Genomic DNA, 14518 nt, shown 5'->3' with positions numbered 1-14518 from the left:
AAAAAGTCAATCATCAAAAGGAGATCTGATAACAGTAAGATAATATACAAGGGCAACATTATAATTGAGAAATCGAATGGCACTTCAGAGCCACACCAGTTTTTGAGGCAATAAGCTTAAACTCTCTGCCAGGGTGGACAACTCCAAAAAGTATTTGAATACTATGATTCTAACATGGATGATAGCCAGTCCCGCTGACTTGTGGGAAAATAGCGATTAAGTAGCTATTTGTGATGCTCCTATATTTGTGTGACAGCCTTGCTATTTGTACTACGTATCCCTAGATCTGTCCAGATGAACAAAACATTTGATTGAAACCCATCAGCTCTGGTAAATAGATTAAGGGTACGCGTACAACTTATTCTGATTAACTTGTGTCCAACAGCCCACGCTAACTAATCATCAAAACTTCATTACGAGTTACTTATAAGGATGGATAAACTGCAGCGTGACCAACATAAAACCAATAAAAACAAGATAACTATTAAAGCAGCTGTCCAACTAAACTGAGCAGGTTGGAGGCTGGGTAGATAGATGAAACATTGACACTAGAATGTTCAGAGAGCAGACCTATGAGGTTTTGTTTAAACCATATATGCCATGTACAACTTTTATCGTATTTACTAGGTAAATCAGACGTATGCTGATTCCGATTTTGTACTCAAAATAAAGATTTGTCCACTAACCTTCAGAGTACCTATTGAAGGTGTTTTTACAGCGTTTGAATATCGGTCTCGAAAACAACACGATCGGCACAACAAGCTCCGCCCATAAATACGTGACGTAACCTAGCTTTTTAGGAACGGAATTTAGGAATGTTTAGAGAGATCTAGGATAATAGAGATAATAGAGATGGGTGTTTTACTATCCATTAGTATCTAAATTCAGTCTTAAAAATAATCTCAGCCTTTTTTGAAAGGTAAATAAGCTATTTAACATTGCATATTTAAAAATGAGCTCAAAAAAGCGCGATAACAACGCTACCTTGTGATAAAATCGCGCTTTTTTGAGCTCATTTTTCTCGGCGTTCAGCCCATTTAAACATTATGTAACAAGCTACGAGCAATTTTAAATAGTTTATATACCTTTCATAAAAGACTGAGATTATTTTATAGGCTGGATTTATTTAATAATGGGTTTTAAGACACCCCATCTCTATTATTCTAAATCGGACTAAACATCCCTAACTTCCGTTCCTGAAAAAGCTAGGTTTCGTCACATATTTATGGGCGAAGCTTGTTATGCCGATTGTGTTGTTTTGGAGACCGATATGAAAACGCTGTAAAAAAGCCTTCAATACTCTGAAAGTTAGTGGACCAATCTTTATTTTGAGTACAAAATCGGAATCAGCGTGTCTGATTTACTAAGAAAATACGATAAGAGTTGTATGTGACAGTTATGGTTTAAGTGGTAAAGTGAAAGACATACTAGAGCGGTAGGCCTAATAGACAGCTTGGAAAAGAACTAGTAAGCTCCTCAGATCTGCACTGGCTTCCACGAGCATCTTTACAAAAACAGAATGTGGGTTAGATGGCTTATTATAAGCCATGTTTATAGAAATTCTTTATAATCTGCTCAATTTTGTAAACACCGCTGTGCGTGACATTGAGTAACACTTTTGGTAGGAAGTTGCTGAAATAGGTTTATTAAACACCACAGCCAAAGCAAACACTCTGCAAAGGAATGATCTTCGTAGATTACATATTTTGACATCATAAAATCACAACTTCCAATGACGTATCAACAACAAAATTTGAGCTAACATTTAGTTATAAAACACTAAAAAAATGTTATTGACTACAACTAACACACACACATTTGTATTTTCAATAAAATTTGGAAAGTTAGAGCATAAAAATAAACATAGGCCCATCTGCAAAAACCTAAATATCAACCTAAAGGGTGATACCGTATTCTATTACAGAATGAGAAGTATGATATGATAAAGCATATCATGCACCTATGATAAAGCAAGGAAACTATAGTAGAGTTGAGTATGATGAAATTGAAGAAAAACATGGAAAGTTTTCATAGTTATTTCTTACCATTTCATTACCTCAAACTATACTCTTAAGGTTAGAAGGCACCCTCAAAATGGTTTTTTTTTCTTCAAAAAAAATTATTTTCAAGAAAAACATGTTTCCTATATAATTCAAGTATTCTCTTTCCATTGCTGCTACTAAAAAGTATGTCAAACCACTTTAAACTCATAACTTGGACTGAATGTTGGCCACTTCCAGAGACAATATGCCCGAGATATTGATCACTGCCGGGTGGTACGGGAAACAAAGCAGCTGAACCTGTGGTAATTGCTGCTAGGGAATCAAACAGAAGGTCAGCTGCACCATATGATTATACATATTCAAGTTGAGGATTTTAATTATACATATTCAAGTGGAGGGTTTTAATAATACATATTCAAGTGGAGGGTTTTAATAATACATATTCAAGTGAAGGGTTTTAAAAGTGTATGAGACAATCCAGCTGCCCATAACTATAAAGAAATCATCCGTTTTCTATTCCCAAACTTTAGGCAGCGTTTTCTCATTATTTGCTTTTTGTCAGTGTTTTCAATCTTTAAAACGCTGTCATTTTGTCAATTTTAAAGATATCGACTTGGAATTTTCTATGGCTAATCCTTGAAACCTAACTGATGTATTTATCGTCTCAGAATTTTTCTTCTCTGTGTAGGGGGTCCGACCCACGATCCAAACTCCAACCTGATTTCGCATATGGGTCTATCCATAAATAAATGGATATTTTGGCAAAATTTCAAAACAGCAATTTCATTAAAATAATGCATCACATATGAAGTATACATACCAAACCCTGAAATAGAAAAGAATTGTGGGGGTAGTGCTCCTCTATTGTGTTTTAATAGTTTGCTAAAGTTAGTGTATATGCACAAAATACATTATGTCCATAATGGCAAGATAGAGATGCTTGTACATGGTATACATATTACTCTGAACACAAATATCTAATTGTAATGGATTTCACAATGGCTTTGCTGCCCGTTAATGCATAAATTGGCATTGCGTGCACTGATCTATTGGTGCGGGCTCTTTTATAAGTTGGCATGATTTGAGTAACAATGGTGACAGGAAACATCAATAAGTTTCTACTACACTTGTGTTATTAGTTCAAAATTAGTAGTAACTTGTTTTCAACGCTAACTTTATACGCTGTACTTTAACTAATTTCAGTTTTGCTCAAAATTGCACATATTTCCAAAATTTGCGTCACCGCTGTTACACTGTCACCATTGTTACACCCCTCAGCTCATCTAACTATAGGATTAATTTGAGGGAATTTCACATTTAACAGTAATTTGTGGTGTTGTTGATGTTCTCATGTATGAGTTACTCATTATATTGTAAATTTAAGCCATTGTGGGAATTTAACAAGCTTCTAGCAAGTTAGCAAACGGTTGCTATACCTTACAAATGTATTACTAAGACTTGCGACTCCGATACTGAGAATGGTTCAAAATTAATCAAATTTATTAATGGCAGTAACTTGTAACAAGTGCTTGAAACAGAATATTGTTAGGTAGAAAGTCTGCTGGTCATTTCTGCTTTCAACATGGGTAAGACAACATCTGCAGAGCAGATGCGTAAATATCGTAAAAAATACGTCAATATTTAAAACAATAGACTCAATATTTGACTGTCCAAGCTAGTCAGAATCAGAAGAGTAGAACAAAATAAAGAGCTCAACTTACAGAAGATCAATTGAAGGAAACTTGAGAAAAAGCAAGAATTAGAGTTAAGCAATACAGAGATGGGGCTGTAAAAAGATTGATCGAGCACTTCCAAACAGCCCAAGCAAAGGTCGCCAGACCGTCCGTAAACTAGCAATGACAGTTGGACTATCATTGACAGAAGATGGCAATAGAGATGAGGAAAGATAAAATAAAACAAAGAAATAGAAAAGTGAAAGTATGCCATTGGAAAGTTTCAACTTTTACATAGATCCTGATGACCATGCAATCAGTGATCCAGACAGTGAGTGCAATTCTGAACCCATCAAACAACTAGCAAGCACATTGAAAGAAGGTGATTTTGTGCTAACATTGCTGCCTGAAAAAAAAACTTCTAGGCATTATGTAGGAGTGGTAAACAGTGTAGATGCCCTCAAAGCTAAAGCACAGTTTTTGTTAAAGAGTGAAGCTAAAATACACTTTTGTTGTTAATACAAAAAATATAGCATGGGTAGAATTTCATCACATAGCCAAGTCACTGTCTTGTCGTACTTTCTCTAAAAGAGGTCAGTAATGTTTTACAGAAGATTTAGAGAATGCAGAATGCTCTAAAACATTTTGTTAGTACATTCTCCCAATTACATGATCAATATTCATTTTTTCATCTTACGTTATTTAAGCTTAATCATGTTTGTCATGTATTATAACTATTATATTATTATATTTTATACTTTGAAACCAATAAAAACATTTCAAGTTAAGGCTTGTCTAAATATATTGTAATCATTAGTTTTAATACCATTATTGATCTCATTACAGTGAATTTAAATACTTATAAGTTTACAGGATATGAGAAGCGTAACGATGGTGACAATCGAATGTAACAGCGGTGACATGTTTACAAGCAAGTAGTTCACAACTACCATCTAATATCTGGATAAATTTTAGTGCATATGTCAGCAAGCTTCTTTAAAATAAGACAAATAAGTTTTTATAATTGTGCTTCCCAACAAATCAGAGAGTTTTAAGGATAAGCGACTAGCTCTTCAAAATGCATATTTCTCTGATGTAACGCGAGTGACACACTAACTAAAAGATTTCTCCGTAAAAATTAACGTTAGTGTGACATATTATACATCATTCGAAAGAGCTCGTTGAGCTCTAAGAGAATATCTGATTTAAAATCATCTTAAATGCAATACCAATATTTTATAATTAAATTTCTGCTCTAATTGTAACAATGGTGATTATGGATAGACCCATATATGACTTGTTGTCTCTTTTTACCTGAATAAAAATTGTAATTGAAAATTCTGTTCCCATATTGTCATGATATACACTGTTTCGCACTATCATAACCACTTTTAAAGTGGATACACTGAGACTTTCATCCAGATATTTTGCATGAGAAACATGACTTCAAAACTACATTCTGGTTCATAAAATGAGAACCGTTTGTCTGGTGAACAAACCAAGTATACCATTGGATTTGTCTCCAAAAACTACACCAGAATATGACATTTTCAAGTTTGTAACACTATATATAGAGGGGGGTCTCTCCGAGGGTGCCTTCTAACCTTAACGATGAAATGAGTGCGCTATATGTGTATACATATATTAGGAACTATGGCTATATTTCTGGAATTAAACCTAGAACTATAGACCGATTGATAGTTTCCTTCTTCAGCGCTTTCAAATTTGGGCAAGTTATTTCCAAAAAATTTCAAACTTGAGCAACCAACAAAAAAATGATTTTGGTTTGCTCTACGCTAATGATTTTATAACAAGAGACTGTTGAATTAAAGGAAAGGTAAGGCGTGTAACGATGCCCAACAATCAGGTACTTGTAGACTGGTGATTTTGGGAGGTAATAAAATAATACAATCAAGCGATGCATCAAAGCGATAACAACATGAATGGAAAAAGGTACTTTGTTATTTGAGAAGTGACACATTAAAAGTTCCATTCATTCTATACATACTAGACTCAACAAGCTACATACATGGTCTAGGGTGCCTCATACAAAAAAAGTACACGTATGAATATTTTTAAAGGGCTCAAATTCCAACCAGATATACGTAAATGAAATATGGCAGCATTCGCTATGATTAAAGTATACAATGGTCAGCAATAACCGCGCCAATAGGCTTTGTCTGTAGCAGGTAAGCGTATGCCAGGTCCGTTTTTAAAATGGGCAGTCCGAGAGTTTTATAAATAGCGATTTTTAGGCTGCTATAACTGACCGTTTGCTATATTGTATGCGTGCTCGGTGAATGCTAAGAATGGATTTGTAAATTAGCAACCACCCTAATCAATAGAGTAATTACTGTCTTGATCACACATCGTTAACAGCATCTAGATGATGACTCTATGGATGCACATACACTAAAGACATGGCTGCACACACACACGCGCGCGCACACACACACACACCAAGCAAATGCATCATTTGTGTAGGCAACACGTTGGCGACCCTTCAAGGATGTGTTGGCGATGTGTAGTTTTGAAACGAACAGTTGATCTAAATCTGTAGAGAGAAAACTGGCATTTGTGATTAGATGGAATAGTTTATTATGACAATATGATTAAATTTTATTCATTTTCAAAACATGCTTGTAGCACTGTATAGATAACAAAGATATCTGCTGTGACGATGCAGAGTGACCTACTAAACCATATACAGTGCACCCTCGAATTATGATGACCCAATTAAACAATTTTTTCGCCCTCTCCATACAACATATTTTTCGCCATACGATATCAACACAAATTTCTCTTGAAATTCAAATTTGGCAGACGCTGTGCTAATTACTAATTACATCGGAATAACAAATATACCGATATGCTATTCGCCGAAATCCCTCTAACAACGAATGAGAGAGATACGATGCTCGATCTCGCTCAGTTCGACACTATTCATTATTAGTTATTGTAAAAATGCAACCGAAGCCCTGTCGTCTTCACTGGAAAGCGAATCTCAAATCGGCTTCGCTGAAAATGAATTACATCAAATTGTTCACCGAGAATCAAAGTTTTCAGTCGATCACAGATGCGACAACACGTTCGTTTAGATACGGCGCATCGACTATGCTTTGCTAAGGCATTAGGTACGCAAATGATGCATTTCGTAGTTACCCTTCTCACTAACCATAATAGATGTCTATAATCTCACACAAGCAATAAGTAGTTAATAAAAATGTGTAAAACAAGTGCATATGAAAGATCGTCAGTTGGGCCAAGTTCCGGCCTGTGGCTATGGCTGATCAATGTTGCAGTGCATATGATGGCAGTTTTGTATAGTATGTTGGTATGAGCTAGCCATTTAGACTAAAAATAGTCCTGTGTCTGTGGACCCCTGCTGTTGACATTTAGGCAAACTGCAGTTATTTACTCTATGAGCAAGGCTGTTACTTCCTGGTGGTCTAAGACTGGCATGTGTTGATACTGCAGCGGCATGTGCTCACATGGCACATGAATTAGATCAACAGTAGAGTGCCGTGTGTTGACAACATTAACTAACATCCCTTGCGCAGAAATAACCAATGGTTAACCTAACCTCGTGCCTCTCCAGCCGCAGCTATAGCATTATCGGAACGCCTAAGCTAGAATTCTAGCCAGGCTTGTTTATCCTAAGCAGCTGCCATGCATGCTTTTAATCACTGAGCCACTTATAGATGGATACACAAGTACAGCACGCCCAAGTAAGCGTGTGATTGCTGACCTGTCTGCTCCGTGATATTAACAAGAGATAACTAAAAGCATATGAATCAGACCGATGAGACAAACTTGCACTGATGTAAGGAAAGCCAGACAGTCTAAGGCCTCATGTTCACTGAATTGAATGAAACAATGAGAAAAAGTGAATATGTTCCTTGTGGTAATAACCTATTCGACTTGATTTGATGCCTTGAGTTATCCAACTTTGTAACGAAAGAAAGAAGACAACTTCGAAAATTAAGTTAATAATATATTATGATGTTTAATTATAATGAAGTAAATACCACAAGTTTTACCATGACCTAAAACCTAGTTCTATTAAAACAATGTGATAAATAAATTGAAGCAAGAAAAAGATTAGACAAATGACATTTAAAAGAATGACAATCAAAGAAGCTACCAACTGCAAAAAAGGAATATTACAAATTATAACATTACACAGGAAAGCCTACGCAACTGACCGATGAATAACCTCCAAGACTAAAGAATGCAAGACTAGGCAGCTGTTGTGCTTTGTTAGCTTTGTGGCATCTATCATTGAGTTGCACAATTCGTAGAAAAGAAGAATCTTACAAGCAGCGGTGTAAATGATTCGATTCAAGAAGTACCGACAGTTTCTTATAATTACTTCTTTTACTTCCAAGAAAAGCATTGCTATCTTTTTTCCATGTCTACAAGCTCTCAAACGAGTCTTCTTAGAATAGCACTATAAAAGGGAGATCCAAGACATAAATATTATTTGAATATCACAAAACCAAATTATGTGACAGACGATTGCATACCGTAAAATCTCTATATGAGTGCCATGGTGCTGTATTTTCAACATTTCTCTTATAGTGGCGGGGGTCCTCCCATGTTTTGTGACGATTCTGACGACCCGACGACAGGGATATTTAAAAAGTGACAGACGAGACGACCATTTATCAATGTAGGTGACGATAATTGTGTAAGTAGGATTACTAAAGGTACGGCTACACGAAACGAATTTTTCGTTGGTTCTGAGTTCTGGCCGAAATCACGAAAAACGCAGAATTAATCAGTCGAAAATCACAGAATTATTTGAGCTGTGCATGCCCACCGAGTTCGTCGACGAAACGCTTTTAACAGAATACTGTAAACAAATTATTAGCGAGCACGATTCTAGCAGCTCTAGCAATTAGTATAGTCCAAGACATGTATCGCGACACACAATAACAGTACGGAAGCAATGCAACATAGAACACACGATGTAACTGTTTAAGTTGCGCTATTGTTGGTTAGCGAGCACGACTCTAGCAATTTTAAAGATATATGTAGTTCGAGAACATAATGCGACACGCAAGAAAAATATTAAGAAAATTCACCATGGTAAATACGATGCAACCGATTTGATTGCGCTAAAGATGGCATCCACATTTTTTACCACAAAACGGTTGCTTCTAAAAAGGAAATATAATTAAAAAATAAACAATTTGTAGCTATAGCGTCCAAACAATAAATACATACAATAACGCAATCTAAGCAGTTGCATCGTGTGTACCATGTTGAATTGACCTTATACTTTTATTGTGTGTAATTATACGTCTCTTGGACTATATTAATTGCAAAAGCTGTTGGAATCGTGCTCGCTAGCACGATTCTAGAAGCGCCGAATAATTCTGTGTGTTTCAATCAGTTCGTGATTTCGGTTAGAACCAGCGAAAAATGTGCTACGTGTAGCATAAATCAACACGTTCAACCGAAACTTCACTAGTTTTGGTTTGAAGCATCTGGCCCAGCATTTATCGACTGTCAAATAATTAAAGTAAACGGCAATGTAATGCCACGACATTGACAGCAAATCCGTTTCCTAGTCTGTAACTGACAGTGATTATTAAAGACAATCTCGGTCTATTTTCAGTACAAGAAATGTAGCCCTAAAAACCTAAGACGGCTGTCACTTTTCGCGGAGTAATCAGCAACGCTCCCAAACATCACTAATAAGTTTGTGAAGGTCGCTGGTTGAGCCATGCTTTTGGTTAGCAGAAGTTCGAACTGAGCAAGTTTCAGGTTTTTAACGCGACCCAGTACCACCAGAATAGATAGTTGCATTAAAATAACGAATGTGAAGGAAGATGTTGTTTTGGTTACCAACTTGAAAAATGTGACAGTGATTTTAAAAGTGACGACAGTGATTTTAAAAGTGACGACAGTGATTTTAAAAGTGACTATTCTGACGACGACTTTGTGTGGTAGGATCCCCAGTGGCGTAGTATTAGAGGTGACATTCAAATAGAGAGTGACGGTTTATTTTTAGACTAGCTCGTCATAATTTTGGAAAGATAATTTAACCTTTATATGGGCGGAGTAAGACTAATGTCGCTTATATATTGCACTCATCTTCGGACGGACCGACATTAATGCTATCAGCCTTTTGCTAAACTGTTTTTCATATACATGTACGTCGAAGTATCAGACCGAGTTAAACAAGGAAACACTTGGAGTAAGAAAATGTTGACCGGATCCAATTATTAATTATTTCAAGGTTTGGAGTTAAAAAACGGACTTTACATTGGCGGCTATTACATTGTACAGTGTTCCTGAAAAGTTTTCTCATCATTCATTAAAAAGCTTCAGTCTTCAGGTCAGATTGTAAACCAGAAAATGAAAGCATCTAAAAACAATGGATAGGATCTAGGCCTCAATGACTTCCAATCAGAGTATAGTTCTGATGATTGTGGCCATCAATCTTCTAAGGTACTTCATCACTAAAATCATGGCAACCACTACAGCGACAACCAAAAAATTATTTGTTATTGATGTAACTGAGTCGTTATTAGTACCATTTCGTGGACACTTTTCTACTGATCCCTTTCCATTTTGGGTTCGTAAAGACCAAACAGAAAGAATGTCAAAGTGGTGGTCTAATAGAGGTGACATTCAATTAAAAGGTGGTGTTGCATTTTTCAATCCTTCTCCTACCGTGGTGTTCTATTAGAGGCGGCACGCAAATAAAGGTGGCAATCAAGTAGGGTTTTACAGGATACAAATCATTTTAAAACTGCAATGTTCGAGAAAGTGGCATGTTGGAAATTACTTCGGGTAAACAGTCAAACATTAGCTCCAATCCTAAGCGATACCTAGGATTTATTTTGTCGTCAATCAGATAGTCCGTAGGTGGGTGTTTAAGAGGCTGATTCTCAAGAACCAGATGGAGTTTTGCAACCAAATATTCTGGTGACCTGGTGGAAGGGGCGGACAATGTGTCTGAAGTTTGGATGAAAAAGCCAAAAAATGTGCCGACGCATAGCGTTTACGCAGACTAACAGACAGACACTACTACAAAGCAGGATTTATTATTAGGGATTTAGAAAAACCTGTATGATAAGGTGACTGTAAGTCGATGTTGTAAGACACGCATTCTACATGGCATTGAGCAATGCCATTTTTTCATCCTTAGCCAAACTCATATCTCTTGAATCTCGTTTGTATTCACTACCCAATGCTGCCAAATATATCCAATACTAATCTGAATTCTGGCAGATTAGATTGATGAACATATATGTAAATGTCACAACATAGCACTAGAGAGGTCAGATATGCTCGTAGCAGCACACACAAGATATTCTGTTACAATGGTTCATGGTTAGAATGTGCTAACGCCTCTTGAATTACTTTTAGTTAGCAACAAGGAAGGTCTTATAAAGGCATGCCTTGACTGATAACATCTATCCTGACTTACTGTTAGCTAATGACATGGAAGGTCTTTCAAATATGTGCCTTGTTTAACTGCAAGTAATTCAATTTAAATAACAATCTGTTTCAAAAAGGATTTAAACAGAAATAAAAAGTAGTGTCAAAGATTTTGAAAGGTCCTGTCATTATTATATTTAAAATTAAAATTTCTATTAATAACTTTGTGGTCATCATGTAAGAAGTGTCAGATGTCAGAGCAAACATTCTTGTAAGAATTCCTTTATATGAAATCTAATTCATCCAAAAAACCAAAAAACATTACACTTATTTCAGGTAATTACATTTAAGACAAATGCCTTATTGCAAAGACTACAATTATATGTACGCTTGATAAACTTACAATTATTACAAAAGGTTTTCACCGTTGCTTTACCTCAGATGGAAATGAACACAGCGCATGTACACAGAAATCGTTGACGAAACGCTTTTAATTAGGTGAACAAATTATTAGCAAGCACGATTTTAACACATATAACAACATGCAAGAAAAGCGTTTCGTCGGCGATTTTGGTGTGGATGAGCAGCTTTGACAATTCTGTGAGTTTTGGACAAATATTTTTGTGCTTTTTATATATTTCATGATTTCGGCCAAAACTTCCCAAATTTTTGGCACGTGTCTGGTCATACCTTTAGCCTGCAATGCATGAGTTTAGTACGAAAGAGCAATAGTAATACGCAACGCTTGTTCCAACTACTAATATATATAGTTCAAATGAACTTAGTTTTATATTCCTTATTAAATTAACATTCCAATTTTAATTTCTGTCAGCTTCTTTTTCATTCATTTTCAAACTGGTTTTAACACATTTTGGATGTAACATGTTGAAAATTACTTCAGATATCCAGACAGATATCCACTCAACTCCTAAGCTGTACACCGTGAAATGACTATATTTGATGATATATAATAGATGGTTACAATCTAAAATATAATTTATAATGAGTGGCACAAATCTTCCTTCGATGCAGACTTCTGAGATTCTAACCTAATAGCTTATACGTTTCTTGAAATTAAATTTATATTGACCAAAGACTCCTAAATGCTGAGGGTATACATTACTGCACTGAACTACAGCTAATATGGTTTGTTGTAGAGATAGACAACTGATAGGGAGGCTGCATGGAAACTATTTTTAATAAAGAAGAAAAGCAGCTGTTGAAGGGGAAGCATAAAACATCACTGATCTATATTCTATTTGTTTGACTTGCCAGACCAGAGTAAAGAAGGAAGACGACAACAAGTTCAAAGATTAAAAAAATCAGTCATAATGTGAAGTAGACATGAGCAGAACAATAAGAAACAATAATGTTACGAGTGAGTCTGGTGAAAACCCTTAACAAGAGCCTTCTTTGAAACAGCTCAAAAAAAGAAACTTGTTGGTAAAGTTATAAAAATAGGCAGCGATATTAAAGCTGAATTTGGAACAAAATCTGTAGGCAACGGAAGATAGAGCTGATGTATGAAAAAGGAAGCAGATGCAACCTGGCAACAACAATGATGACTTGGCAGCATTACCTAAAAAATCTACTACCGCATCGCTACAAGATCAACAATGTAAAGCAAAGCCATTTGCTGCAAGCGCATGATGTCACGTTCTGCTGCAGATATCTCTCCATTTGGATCAAAATTATATTAGCAACTGTCAATGAGTATCACAGAAATGGATCGCTGCAACGCAGCTAAGAGAGCACATTTTACTGTTGCACTTATTTAATAAGTACACGGCTCTGGAAACCAAGTTAATAGCTGAAAGAAGAACAATGAAGACAATGTAGCAAGTCACCGCTAAACCGACAGGTTTACAAAATGAGATAGTAGTGAGCAGCAGTAAGTCATCTCGGTGCGTACATGGAAAGTGGTTATATGCATTTTTGTTGTTTTAATCTTATCACACTGACTACCAGAAGAGTAACACAGCAGTAGTAAGTCTAACTATCCTTTAACATCCGAACCTTAACGAATGAATAATTATTGTATGAGCAAAAAATTAGATATCTGCCATACTCTAGTTATAATCCATTAATATATCAAGTGAAATTTAAATCATTTCAGCAGTGAGACCTAAGCAGTAATAAATATTTTACTACTGACAGCAGTGATTACTTTAAGAATGCAAAACTCTCCTTAGTATCATCCATGACCTTTTGACGCATTTGAACCCAATTGCGATTCAAAAATTTTTATTTGGTTGAACTTTCTTCGCCTTACCTCAATGTTCTATCTTACAAATGTTCTAGTATTATTATTCTTCGCTAATATTTTGTAGGCTGGGAAGTAATAGCTCAGAAGTAATCGCTAGAACTCCATTCTAGCCTATCACTCCTAAAATTCCTCAAATTTGTGTAATTTATATATATATATATATATATATAGAGATCTCAGTGTTTGTCGTCCGGATCTCCGGTTATAGCATTAGTTTTACGAATGAAAAATCCACGACACCGAATTTGAACTCAGAACCTCCAGTTCACCAGGCGTACTACCCAATACACCGCTCGACCAATTGACCATACTAATTAACAATAATTGCGCTCATACATATGCAGCGCTTGCCAAAAATACTAGGGTAAGTGACACGCATCATGACAGCGGTCATAATGTAAAGCTGGCTTCACAGCTCTTATTATAACCCAGCTTATTATGAGGCTAGCTTAAGTTACTAGCTTAAGTTACTAGCTTAAGTTACTCAGATTCATTGAGTAATTATTTTATTCCCACGCAACACTAGGCATTCACCTAGTATTTTGCTAATTGTTATTCAAAACTCATCATTTGTATTGTGTAAAATTTGACACAATGCCATGGAAATTTTTGTAGTCTGATGATGGTAAAAGGTTGGCAGTTTGACTCACTGAGTCTGTTTAAATCGTCAGATATTTTTGACGAATCATCACAGCCCAAGCAGCTTGCTAAACAATAAGCTTAGTTTTGACAACTGTTAGCAGGCCTCCGCTAAAACCTGACAGACTTACAGCTTGCCAAGTTCTCTTCCTCGGTATGCTTCATCCACGACTACGTCCTCGATTCGTCCTCGCCTACAACAGCCTCTGATGAACTTCTTCTCTACAGCGACAGTGCAAGAAGCTACCAACTGGTGGCTGTTAGTGTCTTCTATCACAAATATGTAGTAAGTGTCGCTGCAGGCAGCCATCTCATCAAATCGAGCTGTAATTCAGTAAAAAGGCTCTCTTTAGGACTTTGAGCAAAACTGTTAACCAAAACGAGTTTAGTTAATCTTGGCAAAGTTTTTTAATCGAAAGAAAATTTATGAAATGAAATTAATATTGCTGGGCAAACTAGAATAATGATAAAACAGGAACATTGTATTATTTTAGCCATATTTCTCGAGAGTAGCAATGATGTAACACATTTTAATTTAGTTA

At 36.0% G+C, this 14518-nt stretch overlaps 1 protein-coding gene across 1 annotated transcript in view; it reads right to left on the bottom strand.

The window, feature by feature from the left end:
* Positions 1 to 14518, bottom strand: part of LOC137399848 (glucosamine 6-phosphate N-acetyltransferase-like) — a 32473-nt gene that overhangs the window by 14028 nt on the left and 3927 nt on the right. Inside the window, exon 3 of the mRNA XM_068086086.1 lies at positions 14108 to 14300. Coding sequence (XP_067942187.1) covers positions 14108 to 14300 — 193 coding nt within the window. The remainder of the gene's footprint in view (positions 1 to 14107; positions 14301 to 14518) is intronic.

This window comes from Watersipora subatra, chromosome 7 (assembly GCF_963576615.1).
Source record: "Watersipora subatra chromosome 7, tzWatSuba1.1, whole genome shotgun sequence".
Lineage (NCBI taxonomy): Eukaryota > Metazoa > Bryozoa > Gymnolaemata > Cheilostomatida > Watersiporidae > Watersipora > Watersipora subatra.
The sequence above is the reverse complement of the archived record's forward strand: the minus strand, read 5'-3'. Positions and strand labels throughout refer to the sequence as shown.